General features: G+C 38.5%; 1 protein-coding gene across 1 annotated transcript; it reads left to right on the top strand.

Moving 5' to 3' along the window:
* The first annotated feature begins 2,134 nt into the window (after positions 1–2,134).
* LOC120874355 (olfactory receptor 145-like) lies at positions 2,135–3,070 on the top strand. Its single transcript, XM_040255732.1, has one exon. It carries the CDS (start codon positions 2,135–2,137, stop codon positions 3,068–3,070), a length of 936 nt encoding a protein of 311 aa, XP_040111666.1.
* Positions 3,071–23,082: the final 20,012 nt, after the last annotated feature.

Genomic DNA, 23,082 nt, shown 5'->3' with positions numbered 1-23,082 from the left:
TGCATATCAGAAAGATAAAGCATCATCATTGCTAAGTCTTAGCTGAGGGTGAGCAGGTTCTCACTGATGTATGTGCACAAACCCATAACCACACATAGCCTGGGTGCAGTGCTTTTAGTTAGACTTGCCTGGAGGAAGACAGACTTCTGCCTCTGTGCTTTGTTTTCATAACTTTTGTAAGAGGACTTCTGTCATTATCCCAGAACCAAAACTTCTCTAAGCCACTGCCCACCAAACCTCAAGTTTCCCCATATCAAGATTTATTTCTTGGCTATGAAACCTGTTATCCTTAGTATATAGAAGCTCCCAGTAAGAGATGCAGAGTACAACTTGCCTCTTTAGTCTCTATTTGAATGAAATTCCTTCCTGAAAACTGTTTGAGAATGTGTACAATTTACAGTAGCCAGGCCTGATGTCTAGAGACAAATTAGTTGCTGTCAGTAACATACAATAAGCACGATGTCCCTGGCCCCTGTGAAGTTTGGAGTTGGAGAGACCAGAGTTTGAGTTAAGATTCTGGAGCCTACAAGCTGTGTGCCCATTTCACTTTTAAAGTGAAGATTAATAGGTCTAACATTAATAAGTTGTTATGAGGAATTAATGAGATAAAATTATTTGTCTGTTACTTTGGATCCTTCCAATGAGATTTCTGGAACCCAGTAAGTGGCCATTACAAAGTCTTAAGAATTATTTTCCCCACATTGCTTTGCTCTTCTTTGTTCTTAAAAAGATGTATCCTGAACAAAAGAATAGGTCATTAAAAGCCTTGTCAAGCATTATCAGAGATGTAAATAAACATTTCTTATTCCCTGGGGAAGGTGGTCTCTTGGAGCTGTAATCCCGAGGGAATCTCTTGTAATGTCAACTGAGATCTCTGATCCAGAAAAGAAGTCTTCAGTTTCCTGTTATCTGTAGGTATAAGGAAAGGATGCTACTTCATCCCTGGAGGCTGGATAGGAGGCTCAGGGTAAAACCACAGTCAGAGACCATCTCCTTCTGCTTAGCAAGAGAAGCAAGATAAACTAGAGGTTTTGATCCTTAAAGTTGAGAAGCAGAAGCAGAAGCATCTGAACTCTGAATTTTCACCTTCTTTTCACCAGGGCATTTGAGTTGCATGAAAGAGATGGATGAGAGCCAGCAGAAGCACAGAACTATGACTCCAAGCTGAAGGGTGAGTGGGTGTCTGCCTGACCTGGTCTGTCCAGTGGCAGAGAGGTTACAAGTTTATGCTCTGATCCAGACCACCGGAGTTCACCTTCTCTTACTACTGGGATTTGTGCAAGTCACTTAAGTCCAGTGTCCTCATCTGTTACAAGGAGATAACTATAATGCTACACAGCATTTAGAACAATAACTATCCCACAGTTAGAGCTCTGTAAGTGTTTCTTTTCTTTTTCTTAAAGTTTATAGATAACTTTGCATTATGACTCCATTACTATTAGTGCGTGTGTTCATGCTGAGTCGTGTCTGACTCTTTGCAACCCCTGGACTGCAGTCCACAAGGCTCCTCTGTCCATGAAATTTTCCAGGCAAGAATACTGGAATGGATTGCCATTTCCCCCTCCAGGGATGTTCCTGCCCCAGAGATGGAATCCATGTCTTCTGTGTCTCCTGCATTGACAGGTGGATTCTTTACCACTGAGCCACCTGGGAAACCATCATTATTATTATCATCACATTATAATTTCACAACCATTCCATCCAAAGACCCTGGGCACATGACCTCATCATCTTGCTCTGCTCAGTTTGAGACCCAAGGTGGAAGGTCTAGGCAGGGTCGAATGGCTTCCATGTCTCAAGAGTAACCCTAGAGAAGGGACCCAAGCCTTACATACTTGACCAAGGGCTGTGGAGGGGAGGAAGTTCACAGAAAGGGTACAGGAAAAGGTGGCCAGATGAGTTCATGGACTCTCCTTGGTTGTATCAGCCTTTACGCTGACAGCAAATTTCACCCACAGACAGTTACTAGGGTGGTTCACGGCACTTGGGGACCATGAAGAGAGAGTAGGTATGAAGAAATGCCATCTTCCTGAAGTTCAAAAATCCCTCAGTTCAAATGCCATTCTCAAGAAGGATTTTTTCCTCCTTCTCTGAACAACTCTTCTTTTTCCCTCACAGATTCTTCTAGAGGAGAATGGCTGAAGAGAACACCTCCTCTGTGAGAGAGTTCATCCTCACAGGCTTAACAGATCAGCCAGTGCTCCAGATGCCCCTCTTCTTCCTGTTTCTCTGTTTCTACATGGTCACTGTAACGGGGAACCTGGGCTTGATAACCTTGATTGGACTGAATTCTCACCTTCATATTCCCATGTACTTTTTCCTCTTCAACTTGTCCTTCATAGATTTTAGTTTCTCTACTGCCATTGTCCCTAAAATGCTGACAAGCTTCATCTCAGAGAAGAACTTCATTTCCTATGCAGGGTGTATGACTCAGCTCTTTTTCTTCTGTTTCTTTGTCTTTTCTGAATCCTTCATCCTGTCGGCGATGGCATACGACCGCTACGTCGCCATCTGTAAGCCACTGGTGTACACGGTTACCATGTCTCCTCTGGTGTGTTTACTCCTTTTGTTGGGGGTCTATGGGATGGGAGTGTTTGGGGCTATGGCCCATACAGGAAATATAGTATTTTTGACTTTCTGTGGTGACAACCTTGTCAATCACTATATGTGTGACATCATTCCCCTCCTTGAGCTCTCCTGTAACAGCTCTGATGTAAATTTGCTGGTGGTCTTTATTGTTGTGACCATTGGCATTGGTGTGCCCGTTGTGACCATTTTTATCTCTTATGGTTTTATTCTTTCTAGCATTTTCCACATAAGCTCCACTGAGGGAAGGTCCAAGGCTTTCAGTACTTGCAGTTCCCACATACTTGCAGTCTCTCTTTTCTTTGGGTCAGGAGCTTTTATGTACCTCAAACCACCTTCTATTTTACCTCTTGATCAGGGCAAAGTGTCCTCCTTGTTCTATACCATTGTGGTGCCCATGTTTAATCCATTAATCTATAGCTTGAGGAATAAGGATGTCAAATTTGCCCTAAAGAAAACCTTAGACAGAATAATGTTGTCTTGAAGAAATATTAGAAGTTGAGAAAAAGGATCCCATATTTTTTATTGGAATGTTTATTATTATTGTTGTTATTTGGTGTGGACTTCAAGTTCCAGGGCTTCCATTCTGTCCAATATATAAAGGAGATTTAACTTTTTCCCAAGTGGATTTATCCTCCCTCACCTTCATTTCCCCTCTTCCTTCTTTATTTTACAAAAATAGTTGCTATATTATAGAGTATTCAATGTTGAATGAGACTTTGGAATCATTTAATCCAGTGCCAGTGTGTAATACATCACACTTTGGAGACTCGGAAATGTATGTTACCCAAGAAAATAGAACTACCTGGTGCTACAGCTGGGGCTGAAATCTCAGCTTGAATCCCAACCTAGTTTGTTTTCTTTATGCCATGTTTTCTTGCCTCATGTCTTTTTGGAATATTCTACTTCACATGTTTGTTGACCTAGCACATTTAAATTATGAATATGTTCACAGTAATTTCACGCTACTTCTCACAGGATAATTTTAATATATCACATTTTGAAAGAGAGTAGGAGGTGAAAGATTTTGTTGAGTTGGTCTTGGCAAAACGACAAGATCAGTTCTGATGAATTTTGTAGTGTGTGCGTGGGAAGTATGTTAGATTTCAGATAAATGCAAGATGGGCACCTCTGACTTGGTAAGTGGAGCTCTAGGGACAAAGTTCAGTGAATTAGAACTTCCACATGAGAGAAATGTAATTTGATGGGGTATAAAGATGTAGGGTGGAGGTATTTCAACACTAATGGGCCAGAATTTGGAGCTTCATTTCAAGGGGTACCTTGGTTGTATTCTGAGTCAACTGGGAGCTGTACTATCAAATACAATAGCCACTAGCCATATACAGTATCCAGTACTTGAAATGTGATCATCCAAATTGAGACATGGTGTAAGTGTAAAATACACGCTGGATCTTTGAATAATTAATGTGAAAACTAATGTAAAATATCTCATCGACTGTTTGTCTTTTATATGGATTACATGCTGAAATGACACTTTGGATCTACTATGTTGAATAAAAATGCAATTAAAATGAATTTATCTGTTTAGTTTTTTAACATAACTATCTACCAGAAAGTTTAGAATTATACAGGTGGCTTGCATTTTATTTCTTTATTTCTTGTAATATTTCTATTGTCTGGAGGATGGGACAGAGAAGTAGATGGCTGTGGGTACACATTTAGTTATCAGGGCAGCACCACACTACTGCTTTTTAGGAGAGGCAATTGCTATTGAATTTTCAGGCACTGCTGATTGACATCACATTCTAATAATGAGGCAAATGGAAAAGAAATGTTCATTTCAGGATAAATTTACAAAAACACAGTATTATTGAATGGAAAATGTGTGTGTGTGTGTGCGTGCGCGCGCACACACACACACTATGTCGCTTCAGTCATGTCTGACTCTGCAATCTCATAGACTGTAGCCTGCCAGGCTCCTCTGTCCATGGGATTCTCCAAGCAAGAATACTGGAATGGGTTGCCATTTCCTTCTCCAGGGAATCTTCTGGATCCAGGGATCGAACCCAAATGTCTTAAGTCTCCTGCACTGGCAGGCAAGATCTTTACCACTAGTGCCATCTGGGAAGCCTGGCATATGGGAAAGAGATATTGATCTCAGGATAAATTTATAAATACACAGTGTTATTAATGGAAAGAAAATATAGTTTTATATAAAAAATTCAAAAAAGAAAAAAATTTTGGTTTAAACTCACTAAACTCATTAGTGGTAAAATTTCTTTGAGAATAATGACAAGTGAAGTGCTAGGGAAATATTTTTACTTATAAATTTTCTCTTATGAAAGTTATTGTATTAGGAAATAAGGGAAGTTTGGATAAAAGTTAGTTTTGCCCTTTGATTCTGGCCAATATTGCTGCAATGAGAAGAATAAACATACCGAAGAGGACTGTACTTTAGATGAGACTGAATAGTTCTTTGAACTCAGGAGATGTAGAATTTACGAATGGGGTTGGTATATTGGGGTATGCAGTACAAAGTAGTTAATGAAAGAAAGCAGAAACCGTTACAAAAATTTTTGTAATTAACTTTCAAATAGTAAAGTGCACAAATCATGTGTATAACTCATTGAACTTTTGCATATGTATATGTAACCACAACCTAATTCAAGATCTAAAACATTTCCATCCACATTAGAAAGTCTCCTCTTTCTCCTTTCCAGTAAAACTGTTTACGCCATCAACAATGTCCAAAAGTTTCAGTTTCTCTGCTGCTGCTGCTGCTAAGTCTCTTCAGTCGTGTGCGACTTGACTCTATAGACGGCAGCCCACCAGGCTCCCCCATCCCTGGGATTCTCCAGACAAGAACACTGGAGTGGGTTGCCATTTCCTTCTCCAATGCATGAAAGTGAAAAGCGAAAGTGAAGTGGCTCAGTCGTGTCTGACACTTAGCGACCCCATGGACTGAAGCCCACCAGGCTCCTCCGTCCATGGGATTTTCCAGGCAAGAGTGCTGGAGTGGGGTGTCATTGCCTTCTCCGTCTTTTGATTGCAGATGGTCTTATTTTTCACTGTTTGATTTATCAGCTTTGCATCTAATGGTTAGTGCTGTGTCTTATTTAGAGTTACTTAACTGTTCTTCCTGAGGCCAGAGGAAGAGGAATGCAAAGGGATACGAGTGAGAAAGAAGACATAACAAAGCCCTGGTGGCTTTGTCTCTGTCACCATTTTGGGTCCCTTGATCTTCTGGCTCTACGCTATGCCTATACTATGTCTAATTCTATTTGATTGATAACTTGCAGGGATGGAGCACTTGGGGCATGAAAGTGCAGTATTATAAGTATTTTCAGTTGAATAAACGTGTTTATTTTTTATGTTTTTAAAAGGGATTTTAAGAAGCTATAATTAGCATACAATTTAAACAAATTAAATTAGCACACACTTTAAACAAATGTTTAACATGTAATTCTGATACATTTTGACATATGTCTACACTCATGAAACCATCACCACAGTCTTGTCCCTTTGGGAACTCTTCCATTCCCCCATTCTTTCTAGGTAACCACTGATCTGTTTTCTTTTCGTCTTCATTCTCAAGAGTTTCTAAAAGTCTAATTGTACAGTATGTGTTCATTTTTGTCTGGTTTATGCCACTTAGTTTAAGTATTTTGAGATTCTTCCATGTTGTTACATCTATTAATAATTCATTATTTTTTGTTGTTGAGTAGTGAGTCATTGAGTGAATGATTATACTACAAACTACCACTGCTACTACTTCTAGTGTATAAAACACTACTACCATTTGTTTATCTTTCCCCTGTTGATGGCCACTTGGGTTGTTTTCAGTTTGGGGGCTACTACAAACAAAACTCTTGTGACCATCCATGTATATGTCTTTGTACGGCCATAGTCTTTCATCTTTCTTGAGTAATACACAGGAGTGGAACAGTGAGATCATATGTTAGGTATATGTTTGATTTTTCAAAAACCTGCCAAACAGTTTTCCAAAGTGGTTGTGCCATTTTACACTCTCAGGAGTAGTGTTTAAGATTTTCAATTCCTTCACTTCCTCACCATAGTTGGTATGGCCCACTTTTTAATTGAAAAGATTTTTAATAGGCGTGTCATGGTATCTCAATGTGGTTTTAGTTTGCATTTTCCTAGTGATTAAAAGATGAGGAGCATCTTTTCATGTGGTTGTGTGTCATCCATATGTCTTTGGTGAACTATCTAAATTTTGCCCCATTTAAAAAAAAGTAGCTTATTTTTTTTTTCTCATTGAGATGTCAAGGTTCTTTATATATTTTGAATTCTAGTCCTTTGCTAAACATAAGATTTCTAAATGGTCCATGGTTTGTCTTTTCATTCTTACAGAAGATTAATTTTGATTGGGATTGTATTCGATCTGTAGATCTTTTGGGGGAGAATTGACATTTACTTTCCCCTCTGCAATAAATGGAGTACTCACTTTCCTACAGTTCCTGTTACATAGTATATGCTCAACATTTTTCAACTTTTCCAACCTGATATGTGAAAAATAGTTTTTAAGCATTGTTATAATTTGGGTTTCTCTAATAAATAGAAACATTGGAGATGTTTTCAGGTATTTAATGGCTGTTGGTATTACTTCTTATATGGATGATCTTTTTACAACTTTTCTCCCACTTTTCTGCCGGATTTTTTTTTTCCCAGTTTTTAGGAGGACTGTATCTAAATTATATTAGTTTTTTGTCTGTGATATAAGTTGCATATATTTCCTCCCTATTTTGTGATTTGGCTTTTGACTTTCCTTATGATATAAAAATTTTAAAGGTTTTAATTTTTTATTATTTCTCAGATTTTAATCGTAGCTATAAATGCTTTCTTTCCTCTTAGGTTATAAAGAAATTCACTAATCTTTTCATAATGTTTGCATGATTTTTTAAAAACCTGAATGTCTGATCTTTTTAGAAATTGTGCCAGTGTATGGTGTGAGGAATGGATCTAACTTTATCTTTTTCCATATGGCTATCCAGTTGTTCTATCACCATTTATAAAAAAAAAAGTCCTTCGTTTCCTTGCTGGCTTGAGCTGTTGCCTTCATTACATACTAAGTTTTATAGGCTCTTGAGTTATTTCTGTATTTTCCATTCTGCTTTATTGGTCTGTAAGTCTATTCATAAGCCAATACCACACTGCTTTAATTATAGAAGCTTCACAGCATTTTCCTATCTTGAAGGTACCTTCCACGTATTGTTTTTAGTTTTTTTAGGCTTTTCCTGGATATTCATTTTAAGCCATAACTTTTATAATTAATCTGTCTAATTATAGAGAAAACTGATGGCATATTTATTTATTGCATCTTAAATTTATAAGTAAACTTAGGGAGGGTTGACATTTTTGGATATTCAGACTTTTCACCATGACGTGGGATATGCCTTCCCATTTTCTTTAGGTCTACTTCAGTAACATTTAGAAATGTTTTGTAATTTTCCTCATTTATGTTTAAACATTTCTAATTAGATTTATGCTTAAGAATTCTATTTTATTTTGTTACTATAACAAGGGTTCTAGCTTTCATATTATTTTCTGATTAGTGTTTATATATGTGGATTCTACTGAATTATATGTTAACTTTATACTTTTTATTTTATTTTTTTTTTAATTTTTACTTTTACTTTATTTTACTTTACAATACTGTATTGGTTTTGCCATACATTGACATGAATCCACCTCAGCTGTACATGCGTTCCCAAACATGAACCCCCCCTCCCACCTCCCTACCCATAACATCTCTCTGGGTCATCCCCGTGCACCAGCCCCAAGCATCCTGTATCCTGCATCGGACATAGACTGGCGATTCGTTTCTTACATGATAGTATACATGTTTTAATGCCATTCTCCCAAATCATCCCACCCTCTCCCTCTCCGAGTCCAAAAGTCGGCTCTACACACCTGTGTCTCTTTTGCTGTCTTGCATACAGGGTCATCATTACCATCTTTCTAAATTCCATATATATGTGTGTTTTTCTTTCTGGCTTACTTCACTCTGTATAATAGGCTCCAGTTTCATCCACCTAACTTTATACTTTAATGTAATCATTTTTTGTAGAAGTTTTTTCCAGGAATTCCCCTCAGGTTTTCCCATTATGCTGATTAAATTTCTATAAACAGAGGTAATTTTGGCTGTTTCTTTTGAGTCTTAGCCTCTAATTCCTTTCCCATTTATAATTGCATTTCTAATACTTTTAGTACAATGTTAAGTAATAGTGGAGACTGTAGGTATCTTGGTTCTACTAGTTCTAATTAGAGATTTCTCAAGGGTTTTCAAATTAAGTTGCTGGCTTTTGATCTGAGCTTTACATATTTTATCATCTTAAAGAAGTATCTATCATTTTCTAAAAATACTTTAAAAGCATGAGTGGATGTTATATTTTGTCAATTGCTTTTCATCTTCTTTGGGATTTTATTCTCTCAAAATTTCCTCATCTTTTTAATATCTTTAATGTCTCCATCTCTATAGACTTCTATTGCTGGATATATGCAATCCTAGGTTACCTTTAAAAACTCCCTTAATTAAAAAAAAAACCAAAAACTTCCTTTGATACTCATTCTCTCCTCTGCCTTTTCTGTCCACATTCAGTCTCAACAATATATGCTTTAAAAAATGTTGTATAGTCCTCCACTGTCTCCCTTTGTATCCCAGTGCCAGAATGTAACACTTCTGTTCAGATGCACTTGTATTTTAAAATCTAATTTTTCCATGCCGGTGAAAACTTCACATCTGGTTTTCAGGGCATTCTTAGACCCTAAGGTTTAGCTCCTATCTATGTGCCTTGATTACTGTCCTGAAATTTAGGCAAGAGACCACCAGGTGTAAGGATTCACTGTTGCACTTGAATTTGAAGGTGTTATGCCCACTCCAATTTTTCAATAGGTATGAAGTTTCAGTTTGGCATGATGAATAAATTCCAGAGACCTGTTGTACAATACTGTACCTATAATTAACAATGCTGTATCACACACTTAAAAATCTAACAGGGCAGACCTCATGTTAAGTGATCTTACCATAATCAAAACAAAACAAACAAGAAACATAACATAAAAAATCCTTACTACATTCCATGTCATTTTATGAACAAATACATAGCATTATTTAAGAAAGTAAATTCTAGAAAAAAAATGCACCATCATTCAGTTAACACCATGTTTTAAAGGAAACTTTTTACAGCAACAGGGTATAATTTTCCAATACTTTTTCAAATGCAGAAATGATGGGATTATGGAATAATTATTGAATAAAAGCATGAATCATTCATGCAGTGAACTTCTACCTTAGCCAAAATAATAGAGGATATGTATTTGGATTCTTGGCCTCCAAAAATGAGGTATCTTTAGAAAAATGTCACCATGGCTATGTGTGATTCTTCCCTGCTGTCTCTACACGGCACATTACTGCTTCCATGGAGTCAATGGTAATACAGCATTTACTTCTCTCACAGATTTTAAACCATTTTGAGGCAGATTTCATTGTTATTGGATAAGGCAAAGCCTTTGGTAGCTTTGAAGTGTCTAAACAATTTTACCGAGAAAGGTAGTAAGGTAATGTGGTGAGGGGCTTTGTACGTTAAGTGTGTTAGAACCCTAACCAACCCACATATTGTATTACTGAAATTTGCCATTATTGCTGAGAACCAGGAAAGGGATTCCCAATTAGAGTCAACTTTGCATCCCGTCTGCGGCTCTGGAAGAGGGCCTCCTGCTTCTCTTCTTGGATAGCAGGTATAGAAATTTGGACAGAAGTCTAAATGAGCTCTGTTTGTGAAAACTACATTCTTTTGGTTTCTTTTGCAGATACTTCTTCTAGGAGAGCACCTGAGGGAAGTGTCTTTGGGTTCCAGCCAGATCTTAATAAGTATATACATGTAAAAGAAGCCCCCCTTAAATATCATGCTATGATCTCAGTGTCATGGACAGATGATGTGTCCTTTCTACAGTTGGAGGGAACTATCTGGGCAAGGTCTTGATGTGAAACCATGGTCTTTGGCTCAGAACTGATTCCAGGATAATGCAGGTATTAGTTTTCTGGACATCACAGGAAAAGAAGTATACAGGCTTAGGGCACTCCTCTTCCTACACTATGCAAGCCTTTTTCCTTTCAGGGAGAGCAGACTGTAAGACTCTGTACTGCTAATACTAAGCTGAACAAGGGTGAGTGGTTGCATGGCAGTATCCCATGTCTCTCTTCGTCTTTGTTTCTAACATGAAGCCCTGAAATCTGAGAGTCTGGGAAGTACTTCTTGCTCTAATTTTGTTCTGGGGTGAGGAGGTCACTGAAACAATGGAGTCAGAGATCATGATAACTCTAGGGCTCTTTCCAGTTCTCATCCCTTCTTCAAGATGTGTTTCCTAAGCAACCCGGGAAATTATTGAACATCTCTCAGATGCTGCGCCTCTGTCTTTGCTGTGAGGATGGGGTTTCCAGTGCACACTCCAGTTGTAGCTCACTCTGAAGTCACTGGCCTTCCTGAGCTACTGTCTATTGGGACATTTTTCAAACAGGGAGTTGTATTCACAAATGTAGAAAGACACAGGAAGGCATCCTCCTATGTTAAGACTAGTCATTCTCCTCTTATGGTAATAGAAATTCTCATCTCTGAGTCATGGAATGTTGGCCCGTAAAGAGGTTTTTTTCCTCCTACCTGCAGGAATGACTTCCCTGCAGAGATAGGCTCTGGGAAATGTATCTACGGTGGCGATCTTTACATGTTTCACAAATGGGCAACAACTCCATCTCACACTCTTCTCATTCCTGGAGCTTGGTCACTTTTACTGGGCTGGATACTCTCCTCAACATTCTCATGAGCTCGTCTTCTTATCTCTCCTATCTTTTTTGTCATTTCCCTTAAAATGATAGTGAATCCTGCCTCAGAGATTTCATTATCACTAACTTGAAGTGCAAGATTCTATTCTTTTCTTTTGCTCCTCTGTCATTAGTGATCACTATCTTCTTACTTCCGGCCTGAGGTTACTGGGGAATATGTGTCCCTCAGGTCTGCTCTCGGTTGATACTTGGTTTGTATCGGGTTAGATCCTAGTGGGGTAATACCCCACTCAGTGACAATTGGGCCAAACACCACGTGCACCACGTGCTTAACTGCACGTGCGGTTAAGCCGCTTCTCATCATCTCTTTTATCGGCACTTCTTTCACAAGCTGGTGGATTCTGTAGTCATGAGCATTAGACTGACCATCTTCATCTCTCACGTACTTGTGGTTTCCACCAGCCTCCATTTTCTCTATCCTGAGGTAGAGACAAAAGCTGTTTTTGTTTTCTCTGAATCAAGGAAATGCTTTTAAAACCTCATCCAGATGTCTCTAGTGTTCTTGCCTACTCCAACAACCCACAGAACAGAGTGACAGGTGTAAGCCAAAGACTATGGTCGACAACTGCACATCTCTGTGCCTCTCTTTTCTCACACGAAAAATGGCAGAGTAGGGTGCCCTGTCCCTTCTTGGAATTCAGGAACGTTATTGCAAGTAGGAAGTGCTGGTGAATTGTTCTAGAGCAGTGTCCACCTTTTCTCTTCTTGAAGTAAAATACGATTTGGGAAAGTAGGCTCCTCAAATAAATCTGGTTTTATGTATTTGCCTAATGACCTAGGTTCCTATAAACAGGGCTGGTCACTGACCAATACATGCAAACAGCTGGGCTGAAGGAGAATAGTCTCTGAAAAACTGTAGTCTTTACATTTCAAGTTACTTTTTCAAGACAATTTGAAAAGTACATGTTTCAGCAGTGAAGTGGTTCTGAGCTATATTTATGGAACTTTGGAAGCAAGAATTTAACATACAACTGTGCGCATATGTGAAATAAGTAATTATATGTTTATTCACAAGAGGCAACCTGGTTTGAGCAATTATTCCTCTTCTCTGCAAATGGCCAAATTCTCTCTAGCCCAAAGCAAGATGATTCCTCTAAAATGGGTACCTGTCCCTCCATGCCCTAGGAGAGTAAAGAATGAATGGGAAGGAACTTTTCTCTTTATCCATATCCTGTATTTCTCTTCCCTAAGGGAGAGGAGTGACTGGTGAATCTGTGAAACTGAATTGGGAATGAATGGCCCAAGTCCCCTTTGGGCCTCTTTACAAGACTGGCCTGTCCCCTGGACCAAGACTTGTCTCTTTCTTCATGTGTCCCTTCCTAGGTGTTGCTAATGGTAAAGAATCTGCCTACCAGTGTAAGAGACAAGGGTTTGATCCCTGGGTCAAGAAGATCCCCTGGAGGAGGGCATGGCAACCCACTCTAGTATTCTTGCCTGGAGAATCCCATGGACAGATGAGCCTGGTGGGCTACAGTCCATAGGCTGTATAAGTCTATGACTACAGTCCATAGGCTGGACTCTTTGTATCTGCAAAGAGTCGGACACAACTTAGAGACACAGCAGGCATCATGTATCCCTTTATAGGGAAGGCCTGATGCTGTCCATTTTTCCTGTGCCTGGGTTCATCAGGCTTACCTGGGGAAGGCAACGAGGGAATTAGAGAAACTCTTCTTGGCTGCAGAACTAAGCTGTATCCTCCAGTTAACTTTACTAGTATGAAGCTGATCTTTTGATTTCCCTTTTGTGAGGCTCTTGTGTCTCATTTCTCAGTTCTCTACTGAACGTGCAGAGTGTGGGAAGAGTGATTATCATTCTTTACAATTCCAACAATCTCCCTGTCATACACTCAGTGATTCAGCCCATACTATCACTTGCCTTTGTCCAGATGTATGTGTCTAGCTCCTGCTGTAGCTCAATTGGTAAAGAATCTGCCTGCCACGCAGGAGACCAGGGTTCGATTCCTGGGTTGGGAAGTTCCTCTGGAGAAGGGAATGGCAATCCACTCCAGTATTCTTGCCTGGAGAATTCCATGGACAGAGAAGCCTGGTGGGCTACAGTCTGTGGGGTCGCAAAGAGTCAGACACGACTGAGTGACTAACACACACACAGATGTATGCGTATTTTCTTATGCAAGTGTTTATTGGGCTTCCAGTTTTTGGTTTTCTTCAGTTGGTCTGCCTGTGATGGCCTCCTCCAACCTCTGCTGTCAACCCACTTATTATTCAGAACTCTTGGCAATAAATTTCTAGTATATCATAAGCTTGATAACACATTTTCTTAGCAACAATATAATAGTTACATATAATGAGACATGGTTTCTGGGTGATGATTTAATGTAAAATAAAAAAAGTGGCCATTAATTGTTTTAAAGCAAAAGCATACTATGTACTAAGGCATATAATTCTTTTTTTAAAATTTTTATTTTTAAATATAAATTTATTTATTTTAATTGGAGGTTAATTAATCTACATTATTGTATTGGTTTTGCCATACATTACATGAATCTGCCACAGATATACACATGTTCCCCATCCTGAACCTCCCTCCCTCCTCCCTCCCCGTACCATCCCTCTGGGTCACCCTAGACCAACCCTTAACTTTATGCAATGGATTGATTACCTAAGGGGACTCAACAGGTTATAAAGTGCAATTAGGTGGCCCATAAAAAATAGCCCTCTATGACTAGATATTCAAAATGGTGTTCATAGACCTGTGACTGCCATGATAGGGTGGTGGGGAGGGAAGAACTGGGAGTCTGGGGTTGGGAGAGGCAAACTATTATAGATAGGATGGCTAAACAACCAGGTTTTACTGCATAGAAAGAGAGCTGTATTCTACATCCTGTGATAAACCATAATGGAAAAGAATATATATATACACATACATGTATATATCTGGAGAAGGAAATGGCAACCCACTCCAGTACTCTTGCCTAGAAAATTCCATGGATGGAGGAGCCTGGTGGGCTACAGTCCATGAGGTCACAAAGAGTTGGAAATGACTGAGTGACTTCACAACATGTATATATATATTTAAATATTTAACTGCTGAATTTAGTAAAGGCAGAGGAACCAGAGATCAAATTGCCAACATCTGCTGGATCATCAAAAAAGCAAGAGAGTTCCTGAAAAACATCTATTTCTGCTTTATTAACTATGCCAAAGCTTTTGACTGTGTGGATCACACAATAAGTTGTGGAAAATTCTGAAAGAGATGGGAATACCAGACCACCTGACCTGCCTCTTGAGAATCTGTATGTAGGTCAGGAAGCAACAATTAGAACTGGAGATGGAACACCAGACTGGTTCCAAATAGGAAAAGGAGTACATCAAGGCTGTATATTGTCACCCTGCTTATTTAACTTATATACAGAGTACATCATGAGAAACACTGGGCTGAATGAAGCACAAGCTGGAATCAAGATTGCTAGAAGAAATATCCATTACCTCAGATTGTAGATGACACCACCCTTATGGCAGAAAGTGAAGAAGAACCAAAGGCCTCTTGATGAAAGTGAAAGAGGAGAGTGAAAAATGGCTTAAAACTCAATATTCAGAAAACGAAGATCATGGCATCTGGTCCCATCACTTCATGGCAAATAGGTGGGGAAACAGTGGAAACAGTGGCTGACTTTATTTTTTTAAGCTCCAAAATCACTGCCAATGGTGATTGAAGCCATGAAATTAAAAGATGCTTACTCCTTGGAAGAAAAGTTATGACCAACCTGGACAGCGTATTCAAAAGCAGAGACATTACTTTGCCAACAAAGGTCCATCTACTCAAAGCTATGGTTTTTCCAGTAGTCATGTTTGGATGTGAGAGTCGGACTATAAAGAAAGGTGAATCCTAAAGAACTGATGCTTTTAAATTGTGGTGTTCAGTCAGAATGGCTGCGATCCAAAAGTCTAGAAGCAATAAACTGTGGAGAGGGTGTGGAGAAAAGGGAACCCTCTTACACTGTTGGTGGGAATGCAAACTAGTACAGCCACTATGGAGAATAGTGTGGAGATTCCTTAAAAAATGAAATAGAACTGCCATATGACTCAGCAATCCCACTGCTGGGCATACACACGGAGAAAACCAGAATTGAAAGAGACATGTGTATCCCAATATTCATCGCAGCACTGTTTATAATAGCCAGAACATGGAAGCAACCTAGATATCCATCAGCAGATGAATGGATAGGAAAGCTGTGGTACATGTACACAATGGAGTGTTCAGTTCAGTTCAGTTCAGTCGCTAATCGTGTCCGACTCTTTGTGACCCCATGAATCGCAGCACGCCAGGCCTCCCTGTCCATCACCAACTCCCGGAGTTCACTCAGACTCACGTCCATCGAGTCAGTGATGCCATCCAGCCATCTCATCCTCTGTCGTCTCCTTCTCCTCCTGCCCCTAATCCCTCTCAGCATCAGAGTCTTTTCCAATGAGTCAACTCTTCTCATGAGGTGGCCAAAGTACTGGAGTTTCAGCTTTAGCATCATTCCTTCCAAAGAAATCCCAGAGTTGATCTCCTTCAGAATGGACTGGTTGGATCTGCTTGCAGTCCAAGGGACTCTCAAGAGTCTTCTCCAACACCACAGTTCAAAAGCATCAATTCTTCGGTGCTCAGCCTTCTTTACAGTCCAACTCTCACATCCATACATGACCACAGGAAAAACCATAGCCTTGACTAGATGAACCTTAGTCAGCAAAGTAATGTCTCTGCTTTTGAATATACTATCTAGGTTGGTCATAACTTTTCTTCCAAGGAGTAAGCGTCTTTTGATTTCATGGCTGCAGTCACCATCTGCAGTGATTTTGGAGCCCCCCAAAAATAAAGTCTGACACTGTTTCCACTGTTTCCACTGTTTCCCCATCTATTTCCCTTGAAGTGATAGGACCGGATGCCATGATCTTTGTTTTGTGAATGTTGAGCTTTAAGCCAACTTTTTTGCTCTCCTCTTTCACTTTCATCAAGAGGCTTTTTAGCTCCTCTTCACTTTCTGCCATAAGGGTGGTGTCATCTGCATACCTGAGGTTATTGATATTTCTCAGCCATTAAAAAGAATACATTTGAATCAGTTCTAATGAGGTGGATGAAACTGGAGCCTATTATACAGAGTGAAGTAAGCCAGAAAGAGAAACACCAATACAGTATACTAATGCATATATATGGAATTTAGAAAGATGGTAACGATAACCCTGTATGCGAGACAGCAAAAGAGACACAGATGTATAGAACAGTCTTTAGGACTCTGTGGGAGAGGGAGAGGGTGGGATGATTTGGGAGAATGGCACTGAAGCATGTATATTATCATATGTGAAATGTATCACCAGTCCAGGTTCGATGCATGATACAGGATGCTCAGGGCTGGTGCACTGGCATGACCCAGAGGGATGGAATGGGGAGGGAGATGGGAAGGGGGTTCAGGATGGGGAACACATGTACACCTGCAGCAGATTCATGTTAATGTATGACAAAACCGATACAATATTGTAAAGCAATTAGCCTCCAATTAAAATAAATAAATTTATAAAAAAATAAACTGTGGTGTTGGAGAAGACTCTTGAGAGTCCCTTCGACTGCAAGGAGGTCAAGCCAGTCCATCCTAAAGGAGATGGAACAGTTAGTCCTGAATATTCATTGGAATGATTGGTGTTGAAGCTGAAACTCCAACACTTTGGCCCCCTGATGCAAAGAGTGACTCATTTGAAAAGACCCTGATGCTGGGAAAGATTGAAGGCAGGGGGATAAGGGGACAACAGAGGATGAGATGGTTAGATGGCATCACCAACTCAATGGACATGAGTTTGAATAAACTCCTGGAGTTGGTGATGGACAGGATGCCTGGTGTGCTGCAGTCCATAGGGTTCCAAAGAGTCAGACACAACTGAGCAACTGAACTGAACTGAACTGAAATATGTAACTAAGTCACTTTCCTGTATAGCAGAAGTGAAATACAACATTGTAAATCAACTGCAGTTCAATAAAAATTTTAGAAAGAGATTAATGGATAATAAAATAGAAAATTTCTTCTCATAAAAAAATAAAATGCAATTCTTAATACTGACCACTTAAAACATAAGTGCTATGCTTGCTATATGCTAAATAAGCATTCAAGTAAGAGTAAAGTCATCATTTTTAATACACATTAAAAAGAACTTGGAGATGAATTGATAGCCTGCATTATTCTATACATTTTCTCCTATAACAGTATGTCCCTCTACAGGGGCATATGCTTAAGCAGCCACAGTGAAATCTTCAGTCACTGAGCAGTCACTGTCTGCTAGGCATTGCCCATGAACCAGGATAGTGATCTGTTCACCCACCTGACAGTGAGTTAAGTCAGTATCTAGCCCCTGTCTCACTGTATTTTTGATTGGACCAAACTTGTTACCTCCTGCATTAGTCCAGATCCTTTGTGAAGCAAGATGCCAAGACAAGGTTAAATGTGTAGCATCTGTCAGGGCAAATGAGGCAGGAGCTAGAGGAAGCTGGGGGAGATATTAGACTGGTGAGGCTGATGCTAAGGCACAGAGAATTCTTGAGCCAAATCCCATGGGAGGAGTCCCATATCTAGCAAGAACATGCCTGCTTAAAAAAAATCCCCAGTCATTTTAGCTGGGAGCAGCCTGTGGGAACATGGCCTTGGTACTAGTGTAGTGATGATCGATTTCAGAGTGCAGAGACAGGGCTGATCAGCCATTCACACTTCCTGAAGTAGTAGATCTGAGATGTGCATGTTCATATCACCACAAGGAACTCAAGTATAAAATATGATGCTTTGGGACTTCCCTGGTGTTCCAATAGCTAAGACTCTAAGCTCCCAAAGCAGGGGGCCCGGGTTTGATCTCTGGACAAGGAATTAAGTCTATCACGCTACAAATAAAGATCCCATGTGCTGCAATTAAGACCGGCAAAGCCAAATAAATACATAATTTTTAAAAATGTTTACTTCATTAAAAATTTAAAAACAAAAATATTTAAAGCAAAAAAATGAGAAAAATGTGCTATGGTTCTTTATTACATATGATGAAATAAAAAATATGACAGTGATCACAAAAGGATGGAAAGGAAAATGAAAGTATACTTTTTAAAGGTTTTTAATATTTACAGAGTTATAAGCTTTTATTTTGAGATAGATTTTAATAAGGTAAAGTTACATATTATCATCATTATTAGAAACCACTATTAACATGTGATACAGTTAATAAGCCAACAGAGGAGATACAGGAGAATACTAGAAAGTTCTCAGGGCTTCCCAGGCAGCACAGTGGTATAGAACCCGCTTGCCAATGCAGGAGACTCAGGTTCAATCCATGGGTCAGGAGGATCCCCTGGAGGAGGAAATGACAACCTACTTTGGTATTCTTACCTGGAGAATCCTATGGATAGAGGAGCCTAGCAGGCTACAGTCCATAAGTGCTGCAGAGTTTGACATGGCTGAGTGAGTACACAAATACAAATAATTTTTGCACCATCAAATAATTTGAAGAAGGCAGGAAAAGATGAGAGTAAAGGAACAAAGATCAGATGGGATGAGAAGAAAACAAACAGCAAGACTGTGGGTTTAATTCAATAAATACACTGAATATAAATAGTCTAAACCTGCCAATTAGAAGACTGGAAAAGTTACACTGGATAAAGAAAAATTTAAAATTCCATTATATGCAGTTTAAATAAATATTACATTTCAAATGAAAATGAGATATTTTCTTAAAGCAGAGGATGGACAAAGATATGCTGTATAAGAATTAATGATAAGAAATCTGAAATAGCTATACATTTTTGACATAGTATACTTTAGGACTTGAAATACCAACAAACATCATGAGTATATTTCACAGTATTTCAATTATAAAGCAATAAAAACACATAATTCTAAATGTATTATACAGAACACATTTAACACCACCTAATAACAGACCTTCAAATACATAAAGCAAATGCTGACAGAATGGAAAGGAGATACAGAAAAAGTCACAGTTAAAGTTGGAGGTTCAACACTCCCCTTTCAGTAATTGATAAAGCAAGCAGAGAGAAAATCATTATAGACAAGAAGACATAGGAACTATAAAATGACAGGAACAAAATGACATTTATGCATCATTTACTCAACAACAGAATACAGAATTTTTTTCAAGTGTCAATGGACAACTCACTAAGATCAACCATATCCTGGGACATTTAACTAGCTTACAAGTTTGGAAGAACTGAAAGTATACAGAGTATATTCTCTGAATACTGTGTAATTAAATTTTAGAACCTAAGAACAGATCACTGCAAAAATTGTGTTAATAGATAAGATCATGGAAGAATAAGATTTAGTATCTCTCTGGTTTGGAAGAGAAGGAAAGAGAAGAAAGAAGCACAGATTAAAACTGACTAAAAATTTGAACCCGGGAACTATGAGCAGGATAGTAGAAATGGAGAAATAAGGAGTGGAGAGGATAAGGAGCTAGATTTTAGACTAGATGATAAAATGTTGGCAAAAATCTTCAAAAGGAAATAGTAAGTAAGAAAAAAATTGGCAATGGAAAAAACAGAGCTTGTGAGAAAGGGGTCAAAATACAAATTAGGATACTCTGATCACAGAGGAATGGTGAATTGTTCTAAGCAGAAATATTTAAAGACAGAATAGTCAAAGGCTGAGTAAATATTTCTTCAATTCATGAATTCACAGAAGCCAAAAAATAAAAGAAAAAAAAAAGAGAGAGGGAATTTCTCTCTCTTTGTTGAGAATAGTTGGGGAAACAGTGGAAACAGTGGCTGACTTTATTTTTCTGGGCTCCAAAATCACTGCAGATGATGACTGCAGCCATGAAATTAAAAGATGTTTACTCCTTGGAAGGAAAGTTATGACCAACCTAGACAGCATATTAAAAAGCAGAGATATTACTTTGCCAACAAAGGTACATCTAGTCAAGGCTATGGTTTTTCCAGTGGTCATGTATGGATGTGAGAGTTGGACTATAAAGAAAGTTGAGTGCTGAAGAACTGATGCTTTTGAACTGTGGTATTGGAGAAGAATTTTGAGAGTCCCTTGGACTGCAAGGAAATCCAACCAGTCCATTCTAAAGATCAGTCCTGGGCGTTCATTGGAAGGACTGATGTTGACGCTGAAACTCCAATACTTTGGCCACCTGATATGAAGAGTTGGCTCATTGGAAAAGACCCTGATGCTGGGACAGATTGAGGGCAGGAGGAGAAGGGAACGACAGAGGATGCGATGGTTGGATGGTATCACCGACTCGATGGACATGGGTTTGGGTGGACTCTGGGAGTTGGTGATGGGCAGGGAGGCCTGGCGTGCTGCAGTTCATGGGATCGCAAAGAGTCAGACATGACTGAGCAACTAAACTGCACTGAACTGAGTGTGTGAGAATTAATGTGAGAATTAATGACTGTTTCTGTGCATCCAAGGGGAGGAAGGAGAAATGAAAATGAATTTAAATAAATTGAGCTCTTGCATTCCAATTTACTTTTTCTGATAACTGTTAACTATACATTGTCCTTAAATGTTTGGAAGAATCCAGTATCAAAGTCTGGAATTTCCTCTGTAGGAAGGATTTTCATAACAAAGTAAATTCTTTAATAGATTTAATACTATTCAGACTTCTGTTTCTTCTTTTCTAAATTTTACTAATTTGTATCTTTTAAAGAATATTCCAGTTCCTCTAAGTGAACAACTTTCACAATATTTCTTTACATTTGAGAATTAATGAATGTGTGTATTGTACAGACATTCTCCAAGTATGTTATAATCCATGTCTTATATAATATTTTAGTGTTAGCAGTAGATTGACAAGGAATGTATTATACAGAGATTCAAGTTGTGGAAAGAAGTACTGTGACAAAAGTAACTTAATCAAGAATATTTATTTCTATGTTTCTCTCTGCTTGTACTGGCGCAAGTGAATGGTGAAAATGACTTTAGAGAAGTCCTGATTCACTTGAAATAAAACCTTGATGCATTTAAAATAAAATTCCCATGGAAACTGTCTCTGAAGTTACAAAAACCTCAGAAGAATTTTTCCCAGTATTGCATCATGCCTGCAAGAACTCTCTAAAATTCCTAGAGGAAAGTGAACATTTAATGAACCCCTAAAGTCATCTTTGCCTTTGTCTTTTTTTTTTTTGGCAAACACACATGCAATATTTATTAAGTTCAATTGTACTTTGGATCATAAAATACATCTCAATATATTTTAGAAAATTTAATCTCAATACTATATATTCTCTGCCAATGATGGAGTTAAATCAGTTAATCTCAGGAAGATATATATATATATATATATATGTATGTATATATTTTAAGGTTCTTTATTTTTTAAAATATAAATTTATTTATTTTAATTGGAGGTTAATTACTTTATAATATTTTATTGGTTTTGCCATACATCAACATGTATCTGCCACAGGTATACACGTGTTCCCCATCCTGAACCCCCCTCCCTCCTCCCTCCCCGTACCATCCCTCTGGGTCATCTCATGCACTAGCCCCAAGCATCCAGCATCATGCATCAAACCTGGGCTGGCGACTCATTTCACATATGATATTACACATGTTTCAATGCCATTCTCCCAAATCATCCCACCCTCTCCCTCTCCCACAGAGTCCAAAAGACTGTTCTATACATCTGTGTCTCTTTTGCTGTCTTGCATACAGGGTTATCGTTACCATCTTTCTAAATTCCATATATATGCGTTAGTATACTGTATTGGTATTTTTCTTTCTGGCTTACTTCACCCTGTGTAATAGGTTCCAGTTTCATCCACCTCATTAGAACTGATGCAAATGTATTCTTTTTAGCCTTTGGGTCAAGAAGAGTTTATTTACGGTGCTTATTTTTACTTTCTGATAATAGATTATTTTCTCTATTTCTTAAACAAGTGAAGTGGGATTGAGAATAAGGAGTGGGGCTCTTTTGAGTCACTCTGAGTTGTGGACAATTCTCAGTGTAAATAAGATGGACAAGACCCCATCACTGCTGTCTCAACAAGTCTTCATTGATATATGTGCACATATCAATACTCACAGTGGTGTTAGTTGGACTTGCTTGGAGAAAAGTGCACTTCTGTTTTTATGTTTTGATTTCATAACTTCCCTAACAGGATTCTAGCCTTTAACTTAGACCCCAAATATAACTCATCTGCAAACTTCCTCAGTAGAAATTTATTTTTTTGGATAGAAAATCTACCATTTTTAATATTTAAAAGTCCTTAGCAAAGCATATAGAATGCAAATTGGTACACAAGATGTTATTAGGCTTTATATTAGTTTCAGTTAAAAACCTACATTGTGTGATTGTCATTGTCTGAAACTGCAGCAAGGTCTCTAGCCCCTCTCTCCTGTTACTATGATCAGGATTTTCTCCCTCACAGCCAGCAATCTGGGTTAAAATACTGCATTTAAAGTTCAGGTCATAAGCATGATGCCTTGGTTGGAAAGGTGCTACGTTAAACCATGAACACGTCATGTTTCATTAGAGTACTGTTCTCATCAAGAGAAGCTTTTTAAGTGTCTTTCAAGTTATCACTCAAATGTCAGATTTGTCTATTTAATGTTGAAATCTGTAGCTTTTTTCTTTTCTATTCCATTCCCTTACTTTCCTTTTCTTCATCACAATTCTCATGTTACTTTTTACCTCTTTCTTTCGTGTATTTCTTATCTTCTGCAATTTGAATGAAAG

Source organism: Oryx dammah, unplaced genomic scaffold (assembly GCF_014754425.2).
Source record: "Oryx dammah isolate SB20612 unplaced genomic scaffold, SCBI_Odam_1.1 HiC_scaffold_15, whole genome shotgun sequence".
NCBI lineage: Eukaryota > Metazoa > Chordata > Mammalia > Artiodactyla > Bovidae > Oryx > Oryx dammah.
This window is presented reverse-complemented; position numbering and strand designations above follow the sequence as displayed.